Source organism: Carcharhinus amblyrhynchos, chromosome 18 (assembly GCF_965287045.1).
Source record: "Carcharhinus amblyrhynchos chromosome 18, sCarAmb.v2.hapA, whole genome shotgun sequence".
NCBI lineage: Eukaryota > Metazoa > Chordata > Chondrichthyes > Carcharhiniformes > Carcharhinidae > Carcharhinus > Carcharhinus amblyrhynchos.
The window spans coordinates 35,192,162-35,211,302 of NC_137341.1; the positions used below are offsets into that span (position 1 = coordinate 35,192,162).

At 43.6% G+C, this 19,141-nt stretch overlaps 1 protein-coding gene across 3 annotated transcripts in view; it reads left to right on the plus strand.

Annotated features, from left to right (window-relative positions):
• The window catches only part of LOC145355022 (otoancorin-like), a 54,200-nt gene that overhangs the window by 16,503 nt on the left and 18,556 nt on the right, over positions 1–19,141 (plus strand). For 2 of the 3 annotated variants that reach the window (XM_080206794.1, XM_080206795.1), the window contains exons 12-23: positions 49–172; positions 3,072–3,287; positions 3,792–3,959; positions 4,063–4,203; positions 6,801–6,856; positions 7,452–7,569; positions 9,812–9,885; positions 9,988–10,123; positions 11,905–12,095; positions 12,909–13,002; positions 13,442–13,571; positions 17,310–17,497. In XM_080206794.1, the coding sequence (XP_080062920.1) occupies positions 49–172; positions 3,072–3,287; positions 3,792–3,959; positions 4,063–4,203; positions 6,801–6,856; positions 7,452–7,569; positions 9,812–9,885; positions 9,988–10,123; positions 11,905–12,095; positions 12,909–13,002; positions 13,442–13,571; positions 17,310–17,497 (1,636 nt within the window). Of the gene's footprint in view, positions 1–48; positions 173–3,071; positions 3,288–3,791; positions 3,960–4,062; positions 4,204–6,800; positions 6,857–7,451; positions 7,570–9,811; positions 9,886–9,987; positions 10,124–11,904; positions 12,096–12,908; positions 13,003–13,441; positions 13,572–14,900; positions 15,909–17,309; positions 17,498–19,141 lie in introns of those variants that run through there. The other variant, XM_080206796.1, reaches the window with a different exon arrangement.

Genomic DNA, 19,141 nt, shown 5'->3' on the forward strand with positions numbered 1-19,141 from the left:
TATCATTTGCACAATCTCACTCATTTTCTTTCCTAAAACCTTTTCCAGGCTTGGTCTTCTGGTCTGTTTCTTCGACAATGTCCAGGAGCTGGATGCTGGAGAAGCTCGCAGTTTACTCCACCAGATGATTAAGTGCAGTCGCCTCAAGGGGTTCCAAGTTGCAGTGAGGAAGGTAGGACATCCCTCAGGAATGCATATTCCCTCCTAGACATAGAAAGCCTGTTTGTTTACACTTGTAGAGGAGCCCAAAATTCAGGGCCTTAAATATAAAGGAGTAACTAAAAAAATCTATTAAGAAATTCAGGAGAAAGTTCTTTATCCAGACAATGGTGAGAATGTGGAACTCACTACCACAAAGAATGATTGCACTGAATAGTATAGATACATTTGAGGGCAAACTAGATTAACACATGCGGGATAAAGGAATAGTTGACTCTACTAAAAGAAGGAGATGAAGAATGGAGTGGAAGGAGGGCCGGTTAGTTTAATGTCTGTTGTAGGTAAAATGTTAGAATCCGTCATCAAGGAGGAAATGGCTAGGCACCTTGAGGGGAATTGCTTGATAGAGCAGACGCAGCACGGTTTCGTTAAGGGGAAGTCGTGTCTGACAAATTTATTGGAGTTCTATGAGGATGTGTCTGGGGCGGTGGATAGAGGAGAGCCAGTGGATGTGGTCTTTCTTGATTTTCAGAAGGCGTTTGACAAGGTACCTCACAAGAGGTTATTGCAGAAGGTAAGGGGGCATGGAGTTGGGGGTAGGGTGTTAGCGTGGATAGAGGATTGGTTGTCAAATAGGAGGCAGAGAGTGGGGGTCAATGGGTGCTATTCGGATTGGCGGTTGGTGACTAGTGGAGTGCCCCAGGGGTCGGTGCTGGGGCCTCAGCTATTTACCATTTATATAGATGGTCTGGAGGAGGGAACCAAGCGTATGGTGTCGAAATTTGCTGATGACACCAAGATTGGTGGAACGGCAAATTGCGTGGAGGGTGTGGAGAGTCTGCAGAAGGATCTAGATAGGCTGGGCGAATGGGCCAGGAACTGGCAAATGGAATTTAATGTTGGCAAGTGCGAGGTGGTCCACTTTGGTAGGAATAATGGTAGGAAGGACTATTACTTACGTGGCGAAAAACTGCAGCAGGCGACGGTGCAGAGGGACCTCGGGGTCCTTGTGCATGAGTCGCAAAAACCCAGCTTGCAGGTGCAGCAGGTGGTCAGGAAGGCTAATGGAATGCTGGCCTTCATAGCGAGGGGGATTGAATATAAAAGTAGGGAGGTCTTGCTGCGGCTGTGTAGGGCATTGGTGAGGCCGCAGCTGGAGTACTGTGTGCAGTTTTGTCGCCGCACTTACGCAAGGATATTTTGGCCTTGGAGGGAGTGCACAGGAGGTCTACTAGGCTGATACCGGAGTTGAGGGGGTTGAGCTATGAGGAGAGGCTGAATAGACTGGGCTTGTACTCGTTAGAGTTTAGAAGAATGAGGGGAGATCTCATTGAGATGTATAAGATGATGAATGGGATGGATAGGATAGAGGTGGAGAGACTCTTCCCGCTCAGAAAGGACAGTAGGACTAGGGGGCACAGCCTCAAGATAAAGGGGGGTGCGGTTTAGAACGGAGTTGAGGAGGAACTTCTTCACTCAAAGGGTGGTGAATCTCTGGAATTCTCTGCCTGTTGAAGTGGTGGAGGCTGCCTCGCTAAATATTTTTAAGACGCGGGTTGATGGGTTTTTGATAAGCGAGGGGATTAAGGGTTATGGGGAGAGGGCGGGAAAGTGGAACTGAGCCACGACAGATCAGCCATGATCTTATTGAATGGTGGGGCAGGCTCGAAGGGCTAGATGGCCTACTCCTGCTCCTATTTCTTATGTTCTTATGATTGTGGGGAGCTTAAATGCCAGCTTGAACCAGTTGGGCTGAACAGCCTGTTACAATGCTGCTCTTTTGTAATGTCCTAACTATGTTAGGTATTGTGGGTTTTACACAAAAAAAGATGTGGTTTGTACATGGATTCAAACTAACAACAATAGATTTATTGAAGGAGCTGTTGCCTGTTTAGAGTAGAAAATGAAAGCAAATGGGGGGCCCTTGAAACACCCCAATGACATCAGCATCAAATCAAATGACCAACTCTTAAAGCAATCATGCAACCATGTTTGGCGACATGGTGGTACAATGGTTAGCACTGCTGCCTCACAGCACCAGGAACCTGGGATCAATTCCAGACTTGGGTAACTGTCTGTGTGGAGTTGCACATTCTCCCTGTGTCTGTGTAGATTTTCTCCAGGTGCTCTGATTTCCTCCCACAGTCCAACAATGTGCAGGTTAGGTTATTGGCCATGCAAAATTGTGCCTTAGGGTCAGGAGGACTAGCAGGATAAATACATGAGATTACTGGGATAGGGTCTGGGTGGGATTGTTGCTGGTGCAGACTCAATGGGCCAAATGACCTCTTTCTGCACTGTAGGGATTCTATGATTCTTACCACTTAAATATATTATATCCCTCCCCCTTTACATCTGTGGGCATGACAACAAATTACTTTGATGTTATATATGGGATCAATAATACTCTAGACACCACTATGCACCATTAATCATTGTAAACAGTCAATAAGAAAGTCGATTAGAAGGACATCAATTCCGCTTTGGTTGTATACAACATTCTGGAATTTGGCTGTCCCATATCTAGAAGTGTGATTTGGAACTTCAGTAGACATCTCTCTTGGAACTAATTCTGCATCATTCTCATGTAGTACAGTGGCAAAGATACAATCATCAGGCAACTCAGATTCAACTAAGTGTTCCATAGTAGTATTCACAACACTAAGGATTAACAAAGTTGATATTTCTGGAGATGATTCAGAGAAATCATTTCAAGATGACAATAATTGTTTCCATGCTGTTGGTGGATTGAGAGTCTGTGTAGGTAAGTGAACGCCCAAAATGTCTGCCCACTGTAGAGCCCTCCTGTGACCTTTGACACTTTTGGTGCCGCCATTAAACCAAATTTAACATTGCCTATGGTGGAAGCTTGCTTTTCTACTTTGGTTTCTTGATTCTTTTTTCTTTTTCAGCTGAAATCCAAACTCCTTGAGCTGGTCCTGAAAAACCAAACTCTGAATGAAACGTTGGACTCCATTTCTGATGCTATTGCAGGGCTGTCCTTTATACAGCTCGAGTCACTGTCCCCACAAGCCGTACGGGGCGCCATCTCTGTCCTAAGGACAGTGAGTGGGTGGACAAAGAGCCAGATGATCATCCTCGCCGACAAATTTATTGGAGACAGTAAGGTAAATGGAGGTGTGATTTGGAAACTTTGTACATACTGAATGTTAAAGAGTGAACTCTTATCTTTTGGATTTGAGAAATTACTGAGAATAATTGTATAGAAACTTTCCATTAATGTGCAAATGGGTAATTGAGGACATAGATTTAAAATAGCTGGCAAAAAACCAGAGAGAAGTCAAAGAAGAATTGTTTTAACACATTATGATCTGAATGTACAAATCTGAAAGAGTTGCAGAAGCAGATTCAATAGTAACTTTCAATTGGATAAATATTTGAAAATGAAAAATTTGCAGGGGCACAAGGAAAGAGAAGGAGAGTGGGAAGAATTGAATACCTCTTTCAAAAGAGCAATCGAGGCACAATGGGCTGAATGAGCTTCTTCTATGCTGTACCATTTTATAATGATCACAGCATAGCGTTCAATGGGGCAAGTTGAAATCCAGGGAAGGGCGTGTTTTCAGTGAGATTGCACTCATCATTTATGTTTCATTCCCTCCACTTTGCAGCAGCTGTCACTCTTTAACATCAGCCAGTTGGGCGAGTTGGTACTGGGAGTCAGTGCAGATGTGTTCTATAGCACCAGCGCTGATGATCTGGCCCAGGCTGTGAAAGGCACACTGTCTGATCATGCAGCAAAGCTTTCAGCAGCTCAACAATTGGCTGTGGTCACTAAGGTAACGTGTAATGTTTAATCACTGAAATACCCGGCTTTATTCTTACCTGCTACTAGATTTTTCTTTTCTTCTCGATCCTGAACACTTCCTCTCTGATTTACAGATTGTTGAAACTAAGGATATCTCCTCTGTGCTAGACCTGTTGAATGGGTCCTTCTTAAAAGAATTGCCTCTCTCCAGCCTGCTTAGAGCAAAGAACTACAACATTACCCAGCTAGTCCACAAGGAGTTGAGACGAAGTCAGGTAAATTTGCCACCCTAACCTATGGATTAAACAGTTTCTTGATATCTTGCAGTAACTGAATTATGAATTTAAAAACAGACCAAAATGGATCACAATTTCTCCCTGGACCTCAGTGTGATTTATATCACACAGGTAGAATTGGACCTGAAATATCCCACAGCCCCTACCTCTGCCTTGCTTTGCTAACTTGATTCCACAGCCCTGTTGGCAATGATCAATTGTGCCAGTGCAAGATTGCTCCTCTGCATTTGCCTGAGAGACATATTTTGTGACTTTGTTTCTGATAGGGTTGCCTGCCCTCCAGATTGGCCTGGAGTCTCCATGAATGAATCTCCCAGGGCAACGCCATGAGTGTAATGGAGGAGATGGTGTCATAACGCTAATGGAATATAAAACTAGTCTCTGTGATGGTGACCATGAAGCTATCATTGATTGTTATAAAAACCCATCTAGTTCACTAATGTCTTTTAGGGAGGGGAATCTGCCATCCTTACCTGGTCCGGCCTCTGTGACTCCAGAACCACTACAATGTGGTTGACTCTAAACTGCCTTCTGAAATGGTTGCGGGCTTTGCCAGTGACGCCCACTTTCCGTGAAAGAGAAATCATGAGGGCATTTTTCTTTAAATTGTTTTTTTCATCTTTTCTTTGAAGACTTTTATTTGTTGGTCATAATAAAATTGGATAGAAGCAAAATACTGCGAATGCTGGACCTTGAAGCAAAAATAGAAAATACTGGAAAATCTCAGCAGGTCTGACAGCATCTGTGGAAAGAGAATAGAGTCAACATTTTGAGTCTGTGACCCTTCATCAGAGCTAAGAGCAAAGAAAATCAGAAGAGATTTATTCTGTGAGGGTGGGGACAGCAATACTCGGACAAAGGGAATGTAAATAAGAATGAAGAAGGCTGAGAAAGGTGCAAAAAAGTATCCATTAAGTGATCAGAATATGTGAATGGCAGAACAGAGATACGGATGGTTAAAGCAGTTGCCCTGATGTGGGGGATGGAGCAAGATGGAGAGTGGAAGTGGAAAAATGGAAGTGAGAAAGAAGGATGATAAAAATGGATAAATGAGATGAAAAGAAGAAAACTAAATGAAATAAAATAAATAGAAATGGGGTGAGAGTGAAGAAAGGAGTTCGTGCTCTGAAGATGTTGAACTCAATGTTCAGTCTGGAATGTTGTAAAGTGCCTAATCAGAAGATGAGGTGCTGTTCCTCCAGTTTGCATTAGAATTCACTAGAACATTGTAAAAGGCCAAGGACAGATATGTGGACAGAGCAGGGTGGTGTTGAAGTGGCAAGCAATAGGAAGGTCTCGCAGACGGACTGAAGTTGTTCAGCAAAGTGGTCACCCAGTCTGCATTTGGTCTCTCCAATATAGAATAGATTGCATTGGGAGCAGCGAATGCAATAGACCAGATTGAAGGGGGTGCATGTGAAGTGATGTTTTACCTGGAAGGGGTGTATAGGACCTGGGATGGTGAGCAGGGAGGAGGTAATCCTCCTCAATTGTGGTTTTCCACCCACTGTGGTTGACAAGGCTCACAACTGTGTCTGACACATCTCTGGGCTGTTCTCACCTCCTTCCCTCCCTTCCAGAACTAGGAAAGGGTCACCCCTGTCTTCACTTTTCACCCCACCAGTCTCCGCATTTCGCCAACCTTGCCAACCCCTCACCCCCCCAACACACACACACACACACACACACACACACATCAGGGCCTTAACCATCTGTATACTCTGTTCTGCCATTCACACATTCTGGTCACTTGATGGACAATTTTAACACCTTTCTCAGCCTTCTTCATCTTCATTTACATTCCTTTGTCCAATTACTGCCCCCTCCCCTTCATAGTAAAAGTAATAGTTTATTTATTAGTCACAAGTAGGCTTACATTCACACTGCAATGAAGTTACAGTGAAAATCCCTTAGTCGCCACACTCCAGCATCTGTTCGGGTACACTGAGGGAGAATTTAGCATGGCCAATCCACCAGACCAGCACATTTTTCAGATTGTGGGAGGAAACCAGAGCATCTGGAGGAAACCCACACATACATAGGAGAACATACAAATTCCACACAGACAGTGGCCTAAGCCAGGAATTGAACCTGGGTCCCTGGCACTGTGAGGCAGCAGTGCTAACCACAGCTCCACTGTGTATAAATCTCTTCTGATTTTCTTTGCTGTTAGCTCTGGAAAATAGTCATCCAGACTCAAAAAGTTGGCTCTGTTCTCTCTCTATGGATAATATAATTGGAGATTGGGTTGGAGTGGTTGTTGCATTGGATCAGTTAGGAAGGCAAGGCACTTTGAAGATTTGTCTTGGGTGGGGTGGGGGTGATTTGGCAACCTAAAGGATAGGCAGGTGGGTCTGTAAAACCCTGTGATTTGGGCAAATCTGCTGACCTGAAGTACTGACCTCAACTTGATAAATAATCCATTGACAGCAGGAAGCCCTTTCCACATTCCTCAACTTAACCACTAATGAGGTAGAAAAGAAATCATTGCCTTTTATTCACCGGCCTGTCTTATTTATGTGTGTTGCTACTGAATTAGCATTAATTTACTCTCTGACTCTCCTTATCGTTTGTAGGCTTTGTTTCTTTACAATATCGTGTCTGATGGGAAGCCTGCTAACGAAACAATCAGGTAATGAATCTGTTATAGAAAGAAAAATATGTTTCTAATCATCTTTTCCCAAAGCCTCATGGTCCCCCTGGCTGCGATAGGTAACTCTGCATTGACTAGGGCACAAAGTTGGGCTTATATGAGTAAGTACTGTGTCTACCTGTTTTTTTTGTTTCTTTTTTTCGTTTCCCTCTCTGTCTCCTTCAACCTGTCAAATTTCTTTTAAATTTTATGTGTTAAATGTCAGAGTTTAAGAAGACAAAAGCCAATTTTTTCGCACTGGGGAAGGAAGGAATATTGGGGAGGACACTGGATAGCACTTCCCTGCTTTCCTTTGGAATAATGGCTGCAGGATCTTTCACGTCCACCTGAGAGGGGAGACTCATTTTAAATATTATATTTGAAGACAGCACCTCTGACAGTGCAGCACTGCTCAGTTCTGCACTGACTGGCTATTTATTACAATTGCTGTTTGCAGGACCTTGCTGTCCTGGAGATGGCTCCCTTGCTGCCCTACCTCAGAATAATCATCAATTTGGTGCAAAATGTTGAGGATGTAATGTAAATATTGGCTTTTTCTCCTGTTTCAATCATTTCTATTGTTTCCTCTTTTCAGTTTTGGGGAGTTAGTGAAAGGTTTAACTTGTGAACAAATCCAATCCTTGGACAACGCCACATTTCTTGCAGTTGCTGAACTCTTGGAAAATAACCTGGACCTTCTGTCGCCACATCAGGTAACCAATACAGTACAACTGAAATAAAGAACTAGAATTTGCCTTTATATTGCGCCTTCAGGACATCTCAAAGTGCTTTACAGCCAATGAGGTACTTACTGAAATGTAGTCACTGTTGTAATGTAGGAAATGCAGCAGCTGCTTTGCACACAGGAAGATCCCACAAACATTAATGAGGAAATGAGCAAGTAATCGGTTGTATTGATGTTGATTGAAGGAAAAATGTTGACAAGGAGAGCTGGGGGTAAACTTCTTTGCAGGTGGGGCCATAAGGCCATGAGCTGGCTAATGTCCACCTGAGAAAGCTGACAGCACCTCAAATCTCACGTGAAGGGCAGTAACTCTGACTCTGCAACATTCTATCCGTAGTGGCACTTGGACAGTACAGCGCTCTCTCAGTACTGACTCTCGTCGGATACAGCTCCCTCAGTACTGACTCTTCTCGGATACAGCTCCCTCAGTACTGACTCTCCTCGGATACAGCTCCCTCAGTACTGACTCTTCTCGGATACAGCTCCCTCAGTACTGACTCTTCTCGGATACAGCTCCCTCAGTACTGACTCTCCTCGGATACAGCTCCCTCAGTACTGACTCTCCTCGGATACAGCTCCCTCAGTACTGACTCTTCTCGGATACAGCTCCCTCAGTACTGACTCTTCTCGGATACAGCTCCCTCAGTACTGACTCTTCTCGGATACAGCTCCCTCAGTACTGACTCTTCTCGGATACAGCTCCCTCAGTACTGACTCTTCTCGGATACAGCTCCCTCAGTACTGACTCTTCTCGGATACAGCTCCCTCAGTACTGACTCTTCTCGGATACAGCTCCCTCAGTACTGACTCTTCTCGGATACAGCTCCCTCAGTACTGACTCTTCTCGGATACAGCTCCCTCAGTACTGACTCTTCTCGGATACAGCTCCCTCAGTACTGACTCTTCTCGGATACAGCTCCCTCAGTACTGACTCTCCTCGGATACAGCTCCCTCAGTACTGACTCTCCTCGGATACAGCTCCCTCAGTACTGACTCTCCTTGGACACGCTCCCTCAGTACTGACCCTCCTTAGTCAGAGTTCCCTTAGTACTGACTCTTCTTGGCCAGAGCTCCTCAGTACTTACTCTCCTCGGACAGTGCTCCCTCAGTACTGACTTTCCTCAGGCAGCACTTCTTCAGTATTGAACCTCCTCAGCAGATCTCCCTCAGTACTGACCATCTTGGACAGCACTCCCTCAGTATTGACCCTCCTCGGGCAGCGCTCCCTCAGTATTGACCCTCCTCGGGCAGCGCTCCCTCAGTATTGACCCTCCTCGGGCAGCGCTCCCTCAGTATTGACCCTCCTCGGACAGGGCCGTCTCAGTACTGACCCTTCCCAGACAGCATTCCCTCAGTACTGACCCTCCTCGGACAGGGCTCACTCAGCAGTGGCTCTCCACGGAGAGCGCTCCCTCAGTACTGACCTGCCTCGGACAGCGCTCCCTCAGTATTGACCCTCCTCGGACAGCGTTCCCTCAGCGCTGGCTCTCCAAAGAGCGTTCCCTCAGTACTGACCTGCCTCGGACAGCGCTCTCTTACAACAGTGACCCCACTTTAAAAAATACTTCATTGGCTGTTGAGCATTTTAGGTTGTGAAAAGCACTATATGATTGCAAGTCTTTTTTGAAACCAGCATTACTGAATTCATCATATATAATGAAGTTCATCATTGTGATCTTTTAAGATCTGGGATAAAACAGGAAATGAATGAACAGATGTTTCCCAGTTTGGGGGAGTTGGATTCTGGAGCATGCAAGTGGGAAGGTCCTGACAATATTGTCAACTTGGGATCCTGACAGCACCCTGCTCTGTTTCACCTTTCCCCAAGGTGGGATTAAAGGCTTAGCTATGACAAGTAAGTTATTAACTTTATGCAGTAAGTGGTTAGAATCTGGAATGCACTGCCAAGCATGTGTAGTGGAAGCAGATTCGATTGGGGCTTTCAAAATGGAATTGGATAAGTACCTAACAAGAAAAGAAAAGTTGTTGTGAGGAAGTGGGACTCTCTGAGCAACTCTTGCAGCTGGCCAGCATAGACATGGTGGGCCAAATAGTGTCCTGTGCAGTAACCATTCTATAATTCTGAGTAAAATAGTGTTGTGTGTGTGTATGCATCGTTCTTGTCTTGCTGAAATTGTACACATTGCCATTTATATAATTGCCTTATATGCTGGTCGCTGCCCCTTTAAATATTCTTCCTGCCATTTCAGCTGAACTGCCTGGCATGGAAGTACCAACAAAAAATGCCCAAGTCAATGCCACCTCTTCTTCTCACAACCCTCCCGTGAGTATGCGTTCGGGCATATAGGGTTATGTCTTTAGAGTTTAGCCATTTGAAAATGGCAAGAGTAAATCTTAAAATTTGTTTTCTTCTTCCTCTGTTTAGTTTTGCTCTTCTGGAGAATGCTGCTCAATCTATTTGCAGACCATTGTTACTCAGCCTGGGCAAAGCTAAGCTACATTTAATAATTCCCGACTCCAGAAAGAGGAATAAGGTGATCAGAAAAGCACTGCAGTGTTTGGTAAGGAAGCTGCCGAGGACGGACTCAGGTTAATAACATGATTAGCCCAGTACTTCAAGACTCTAACCCAACTCAGATATATGATGAGAACATAAGAACTAGGAGCAGAGGCTGCTCTGCCATTCAATAAAATCATGGCTGTTCTGTTTACATTGAGTTCCACATTCTCATCTATCCCAATAACCTTTGATTCCCTTGCCCAATGAGAATCTTATCTACTTCTGCCTTAAAAATATTCAATGAATCTGCTTCTATTGATGCAGAGATTCCACAGTTGCACAGTTCTTTGAGAGAAAAATAATTCTTCCCTTTTTGTTCAATAAGGGCCACCCTTAATTTTAAAAATGTCCCTTGTTCCGGACTTGCTCACAAGAAGAAACGTCCTTTCCATCTCTACTTTGTCAATGCCGTTCAGGATCTTCTACACTTCAATCAAGTCACCTCTCACTCTTCTAAACTCCAGTGGAAACAAGCCCAGTCTTTCCAACCTATCTTCATAAGACAACCTGCTCATACCAGGTATCAATCTAGTTGACGTCCTCTGAACTGCCTCCAATGCAAGAACGTCCTCCTTTAAATAAGGAAACTAAAACTGCACAAGTATCAGATCCATTGAAAATACTGACGAATGTTCCTGATTCAGGACAATATACTTAAGTCAACAATCACCAGTTTGACTACCTAACTAGAAACTTAACTGTACTGTGACAATTAGTCAGAGGCTGGGAACTCTGCAGTGAGTAACTCATCTCCTATCTCCCCAAAGCTTGTCCAGCATTTACAAGGCGCAAGTATAAATTGTGATTGAACACTCTTCACTTGTCTGTAAGAGTGCATTGCAACAACAATTGAAGCTTAACATTATCCAGGACAAAGCAGTCTGCTTGATTGGCACTCCTTTTACCACCTCAAATATTCACTCCCTCCATCACTGATGTACAGTGACAGCAGCATGTACCATCTATAAGATGCACTGCGGCAAATCACCAAGGCTCTTTCAACAGTACCTTCAAAACCAATGACCTCTACCACCTAGAAGATCAAGAACATTAGACACATGGGGATATCACCAGCAAGTTCTCCTCCAAGCTACATACCACCCTGAAAAGGAACTATATAGTTAGCATGGTGGCACTGTGGTTAGCACTACTGCCTCATAGCAACAGTGACGTGAGTTCAATTTCTGGCTTGGGTCACTGTGCAGTGTTTGCACATTCTCCCTGTATCTGCGTGAGTTTCCTCTGGGTGCTCTAGTTTCCTCCCACAGTCCGAAAGATGTGCTGGTTGGATGTATTGACCATACTAAATTCTCCCTCAGTGTATCCAAACAGGTGCTAGAGTGTGGTGACTAGGAAATTTTCACAGTAACTTCATTGAAGTGCTAATGTAAGCCTACCAGTGACATTAATAAATAATCTTAAAAACTGGTCATCCTTTCACTGTTGTTGGGTCAAAATCCTGGAGCTGATTCCTAAATTGCACTGTGGGTGTACTTGCAACACATAGACTGCAGTAGTTCAAGAAGGCAACTCATCACCATCTTCTTGAGGACAATTAAGAATGGGCAATGAATGCAGGCCTGGCCAATGACACTCATGTTCATGAATGAATTTAAAAGAAAATGTCTCCAATACACAACCTGATTTGACAATCCCTATTGCATCTGTATTAAACATCCTGATTCAGAGATTATACATTAAGATGAAATTAAGAGATGGTGATATTGATACCCATATTAATTTGTAGAACTATTTTAATTATTGATATCTTTGCATTTTCAGAATTACACACTACGAGATGAGTATGATGTGGATATATTGGGCAGAATGATTTGCAATCTGTCACCGCAAATCATCAAGACAAATATATCCCTCAAAGCACTGACGGAAGCGTTCATGCAGATTAGGTCTTGCAGAAACCTCAGCAACGACCAGAAAAGAGAAGTTCGAAATAAGATTAGAAAATATTATGGGTAAGGCAATGAACCATTAAACATTAGAGGCTTCCCAATGACTCAGTGAAGGATGGTAATGTGGGTTTGGTATCTCTCCAATTCATTGAATAAATGAATGTACTAATGACACAATGCAATCATTCCCCAATGCACACAGGTTTGTCCCCTGCTCTGAGCTGACTCAGCTGATGTCAGAATTCAGATCAGTTTTCAGTTGATGTGAGGTCAGAATTATGATAAGGAGAATGTTACAACTGGTTTCCATCCCTCTAGGCCAAGAGATAGAAAATATCATCCAAAGTTCCCATCCTTGACCACTATCCGTTGCCTGCCTTCTCCAGAACCTCATGTGTAAGGGCAGCTGATGAAGACATGGTTTGGCTCAGCTCTGTTACCTCTTCATGGTGGCATCACCATTAGTGGTTACTGGGCTCATGGGCAAGATACCAAAGAGTGGATAATATCAGTGACACATTACACCAGCAAGGGTCAGCATTCTGAGGAGGAAAGAAGAGAATGTTCTGGGGAGAGTGAATGAGGGGGCAACAGGACATCACATTAATCAATTTACAATTGAAAGTTCCATGGTGCAGAACATTGTAAAAAGTCTGACAACACCAGGTTTTAGTCCAACCTATAGTCCAACCTATCCACAGCAGAACATTGTGACAGGTGGAAGCCCCTGTTCTATAATTCTATAATTCCATCAAATCATAACTGTATAACAAAACTCCATATCCTTTTGTGAAGAAAAAATCTAATGAGTCCAGTGAATTCCCATTGTCTGTGTATAAATGCCCAAATTTCTAACAATCCATATTTCTATTCAAGGAATCCCACTGTCTGGCAGCCGGAATTGATACAGGATCTGGGACCTTTAGTTACACTTTTGTCTAAGGAGGACCTGATCATTCTTGCTGAAAAGGTACCTAAGTCTGCGCCCTTTTGTTCAGTTGACCATGTGTTGTGTCTTGGCACATCAATCAAATCAGTCTTGCCCATGTTTGCCAGCTACTTAGAAAGCTAATTTTCAGATTTGTGACTGGAAAATTAACGGAAAAGTTAAAAATTATTTGAAGCAGAGGAAGGTACGAGGGTTGAGGTGAGAGAATGGGCAGTGGGGTTACTTTTAGGTTGCTCAAGCAAAGGGCCAATGTCAGCAAGATGGGTCGAATGATTTCTTTCTATGTTATCTACCTTTACAGTCCTTATGCATGTGCAACATCCCAAAACAGATAATACCTGACAATCGCAGGCCCATGATATCTGGATAATTATTTGACAAAAGAAGTTTGTTTTACGGTTCAGTTTCATTCAGTGAGTTTAAATACTTTCATTAAATTCTGTTTTTCCTTTTTCCTCAGTTTCCAGATATACTGTTGCAGTTGGCATTGGATGTAGAGGGAATGGTCGTATTTCAGGACTTCCTGGCTGTGGTGTTTGATGCTCTCAAAAGAACAAGTGGGAATGATAAACCTTCAAGTTCGACACCAGGTGAATTTCTTTTCCTTTACAGAACTGAGTGCACCTTGAAAATGGCTCACTTCTCTGTGCCACCTGTAATTAAATTCTTTCCTTCTCAAAGAGCTTTCTGTTTGAGTTCATTGATTTTTAAATCACTTCTACTTTTCCCCAATCAATGTAAGTTTAATCCAATCCAGTGACGCTCAGTTTGAAAGCAGTGGTCGCTTGTATCAAGAGCTAATTAAACGAAGTTTTGTGTGTTTCCTGAATAACTGTGTAACGTTAAGATTGTGCACTTAGAGTCACGCAACACAGGATGAGGCCATTTGGCCAATCATGCCAGTGCTAGCTCTTTAAAAGAGCTGTACAGTTAGCCCCACTTCACCAACCCCCAGCCCTGCCACCACCCCCCACCCCCACCCTCCAAAGGCCTACACAGATTTCATTTTCAAATATTTATCCAGTTCCCTTTTATTGAAAATGATTATTCAACCTGAGTCCATCATCCCTTCAGGCAGTTCAAAACAATTCAATCTTTTCAAAAAGAAAATTCTCCTCATCTCCCCCTGGTTTTTCTAACGATTATTTTAAATGTGTCATAGAATCCCTAGTGCAGAAGGAGGCCATTAAGCCCATCAAACCTGCACTGGTAACAATCCCACCCAGGCCCTATCTCCGTAACCCCAAATATTCACACTGCTAATCTCCCTGACACTAAGGTCCAATTTAGCCTGGCCAATCAACCTAACCAGCACATCTTTGGACTGTGGGAGGAAACTGGAGCATCTGCGGTAAACTTATGCAGATGGGGGGAGAACAAATTCCAAAAGACTGTTGGAATTGAACCCAGGTTTCTGCCACTTATAAGACAGTAGTGCTAACCACTGTTCCGTTCCAGTCCCTGACTGTCCTGCCAGTTTCTGTATATTTATTCTGTTTGGACATAATTGAAAATGGTATTTTATCAGTTCCGGAAACAGCAGGTAGAGTCTGGGAGAGGGAGGGTGGGCAGATTTCCAGGGCCAGTGTGAGGGAATGAGCCCAGGAGCATTTGCAGCAAAGCTGAAATTGGAGCACATTTAGAAAGCAATGCTGGGGCTTGTGAGAGGCGGTCCTAGGGTTGCTTATTTCACTTCTCTCCAGGTCCCTAGCTTTTGTCATGCCTGCTTTACCACAAAGCCTTGATGGATATGAAAAAAGGGAGGAGTTATGTGTAGTACTGTGGAGCAGAGTGGAAGGATCAGGCCAACCTGGATAGCTTTGTCAAAGGAAATTTGCAATGTAAAAATCAAGTCAATGTTGCAGTTTATCTGCCATTTAGCTGTCCTTTAGGGTGACCAACTATCACTTATTTTACAGGATTGTCCTTTATCAGAGTCCCGTGTCCTTGGCTGCAAGCTGCCAGGAAGCTGTTTTATTCTGTAATCCGAATCTTCAAATTTCATGCATGTGCAGTGCCTGCTCTCCTTGATTGGGTGCTCCAAGTGCTCTGGTCCCTACCCTCACCACTCTTACATCTCTGGAAATTTCACTCCCAGCACTCTCTCAGTTCTGGGCCATCCCCTCCTCTTCTCCAACTCCCCTTGGTTCTAGAACACCCTCCACTACTCCTGTTTCTCTGGAACCTGACCAACACTGTCCCTTAATATTCTCCAGGAGAGTTCATCATCTGCTCCTGAAACCCTGTGTTTCCCTTACCTGCAGCAACACCCCCACCCCACTGAACACTGCCTTCAGTGTGTTTCAGTAACCAGATGGTGATGTGATCTGACCCTGTGTCATTTAGAAATCAACACACCTTCCACACCCCTGACGAAGGAATAGTGTTTCTGAAAGCTTGTGGATTTACTATCATATAAACTGGTTGGACTTTAACCTGATGCTTGAGACTTTTTACTCTGTTTACCCCAGTCCAGCGCCGACATCTCCACATCATTTAGAAATTTCCAGCTCTGCTGGGCCCTTGGCCATCCAGTGTTGAGTTTTCCAGGGATTGGATTTAAGAGAACCCGTCACAGTGGGTACCATGATGGCCCAACCCACTTAATCAGTCTCCCAGCCTTCCACCCCCAGCTGGTCTCCCGACCACGGTGGGCAAGTACCCCCATGGCCTGACAAGATCCTGGTCTCTTTCAGATGCATCTAAGCTATTTCCTGGAGAAAGTTAATTGGCTGAATTCCCCCCCTCCCCTTTACATTTTTATTCACCCTTAACAAGAAACCTCATCAACCACAGCCCTGGTAAGTTGTTATAATGTTGAATGTAGTGTCTAGCTGATTTGCTGCTGATCATAACAGAGCTGATGTGGGTTAGTTTCAAGTCTGTTGCTGGTGTCAGTTTCAGTCACTGAAGGGATCTGCATTCCCACACACCTGAATCCAGCACTGCTCTGTGATTCACAGAAAGCATTTACATGTAAATTGCTGACCTTTAAGTGAGCTGAATGTGTGCAGCCTTCTGGGCCTTGGGGAATGCTCTCTATCTGTCCCATTTACCAGTTCTGGAGTTGGAAATCTGGGATGTGACAATGATTATGTTTGTTGTTTGTTTCTTTTCAACCAGTGTTCAGTTATCACATACTATTAAATATTGTGGATGCTGGAAATCTGAAATAAAAATAAAAAATGCTAGATAAACACAGCAGGTCTGGCAGCATCGGTGGTGAGAGAAACATAGTTAGCATTTCGACTCCAGATTTTCTGTTCAATAATCAGGTATTCTTTTAAAACACAGAATTTGCAACTTTCAAAACAGACCATTTAGCCTGAGAAATTCATGTTGGTGTTTATTCAAGGAAAAGAGAGACTTGCATTTATATAGTGCCTTGCATGACCAGCAGGCTCCCAAAGTGCTTTTCAGCCAGTTAAGTTTTGTTTTAAAGTATAGTCACTGTTACAAGGTGGGAAACATGGCTGCCAATTTGCACACAGGAAACTCCCACAAACAGCAATGTGATAATGTCCAGTTCATCTGTTTTTCGTGATGTTGATTGAGGAATAAAATATTGGCTTGATGACATCAAGGAACACTCTCCTGATTGTCTTTGAAATAGTGCCACTGGATCTTTTACATCCACCTGAGCTGACAGATGGTGCTTGTTAACAACTCATCCGTAAGAAAGCACTTCTGACACTGCAGCACTCTCTCCATGCTGTAGTGAACTGTCAGGCTAGATTTTAGTACTCGAGGCCTGGAGTGGGACTCAAATGTTCAACCTTCTGACCAAAGAGATGAGTCTGCCACATGTTCTAATATACCCAACCCTGTTCCCAAAATCCTGGGTCTCCCTTTCCTGTATAAGCAATTATGTAAAGCATTCTGAAATGTTGCACTTCTTGTGTTTCAACCGTTAGGTTAATTCATAACCTCAGTTTTTGTTGCTGAAACATTGAAAATTTTCTTTTGCTCCTTGTCCTAAATCTAGAACATTTCATCTTCTATCTATGGGGTGAATCATGACCTTCTGTAGTCAGATGCTAGTGAATCAGAAGCCTGTTTTAGAAATCCCCCAGCTCCCCACCCCGTTTTCATTTTCATTGGTTTTTAATCTTCCTTTCTGAAATCCATTTTGGCCACTTCTAATTATTTTTCTCTTGATTCATCTTTAATGTTGCATGCTGAATTTAATATTCTCCTGAAGTGTGTTAAATTATTTTTTCCTCCCCCTTTCAGTGCAGTGTGCTGTATGCTCCACCATCACATCAGTTTAAATCCAGCATGGTTCAGAGTTGTGAGATGAAAGTTACCCCCGTTCTGTCTCCCTGCAGATTGTAGTGGCGTTAGAGTACCTTCTTTTGATCATATACTCAAGCTGGCTGATGCCAACTCCTACTGGTCAATCCAGGAACTAAACTGCATGTCAACTCAGACTTTCATAAAAGGTGTCGAACTTCTTGGTGCCCTGAAGAGTTTCAATATGGAACAGCTTACGGCTCTAAAGGACAAAGCCAAGATGGTATGTCAGCACATCAACTGCAACCTGAATTTATATAGCATCTTTTAGCATTGTAAAATCCCAAGGCACTTTGCACTGAGCAACATGGGAAGAAATTAGGACGTATTTTAAGAATCGTTTCAAAGGAAGAGGTAGGTAGAGAGGTTTAGGTAGGAAATTTCTGAGCTTGGAACCCAGGAGCTAAAGGAATTAGCCAATAATGGTGAACACAGTAAGAAGTCTCACAACACCAGGTCAAAGTCCAATAGGTTTATTTGGTAGCACAAGCTTTTGGAGCACTGCTCCTTCATCAAGTGAGTGAAGACCTGGGTGCACAAACAGTGCATATGTAGACACAAACTCAATTTATAAGATAGTGGTTGGAATGTTAATCTTAATAGACAATCAAGTCTTTACAGGTACAGACAATGTGAGTGGAGAGAGGGTTAAGCACAGGTTAGAGGCGTAAATTGTCTCAAGTCAGAACAGTTAGTGAGATTTTGCAAGCCCAGGCAAATTGTGGGGGTTACAGATAGTGTGACCTGAATCCAAGATCCTGGTTGAGGCTGTCCTCATGTTTGAGGAACTTGGCTGTCAGTTTTTGCTCAGCGACTTTGCATTTTCGTGTATTGTGAAGGCCACCTTGGAGAACGCTTACCCAAAGATCAGAAGTGAATTGCTGAAGTGAAGGGAACATTCTTGCCTAGTGATTGTCGAGACATGTCCATTCATCCGTTGTCATAGCATCTGCATGATCTCACCAATGTACCATGCCTCGGGACATCCTTTCCTGCAGGTAGATAACATTGGATGAGTCGTAAGAGTATTTACCATGTACCAGGTGGATGATGTTCTTACATGAGATGATGACATCCATGTCCATAATCCAGTATGTCTTGTAGTGGTTGAGTATTTACCATGTACCAGGTGGATGATGCTCTTACATGAGATGATGACATCCATGTCCATAATCCAGTATGTCTTGTAGGGTTCATGGTGTGTGGTCACTGTTCTCCTGAAGACTCAGGTAGTTTGCTGCGGACAATGGTCTGTTTGAGGTTGTGCAGTTGCTTGAAGTCAAGTAATGGGGGTGCGGGGATGGCATTGGCAAGATGTTCGTCTTCATCGAGGATATGTTGAAGATTCCAGAGAAGATGTGGTAGCTCCTCTGCTCTGGGGAAGTACTGGATGATGAAGGGTACTTGTTCACCGTGTCCCGTGTTAGACTTCTGAGGGGATCAGTACAGTTTTTCACTGTGGTGCATCTGAACTGTTGACTGATGAGTCAAGCGTCATATCTTGTTCTTGTGAGGACGTCCGTAGGTGTCTGTTGTGATCCTCCGCATCTGAGCAGATCCTGTGTATACAGAGGGCTTGTCTGCAGGGGATGGCTTCTTTAACATGTTTAGGGTGAAAGCTGGGGAAATGGAGCATTGTGAGGTTATCCATGGGCTTGCAGTAGAATGAAGGTTGAGGTGACTGTCCTTGATGGAGATGCGTGTATCCAAGAATGCAACCAATTCTGGAGAATAGTCCATGGTAAGTCTGATGGTGGGATGGAACTTGTTGATGTCATCATATAGTTGTTTCAGTGATTGTTCGCTGTGAGTCCAAAGGAAGAAAATGTCATTGATGTATCTAGTATATAGCATCGGTTGAAGGTCC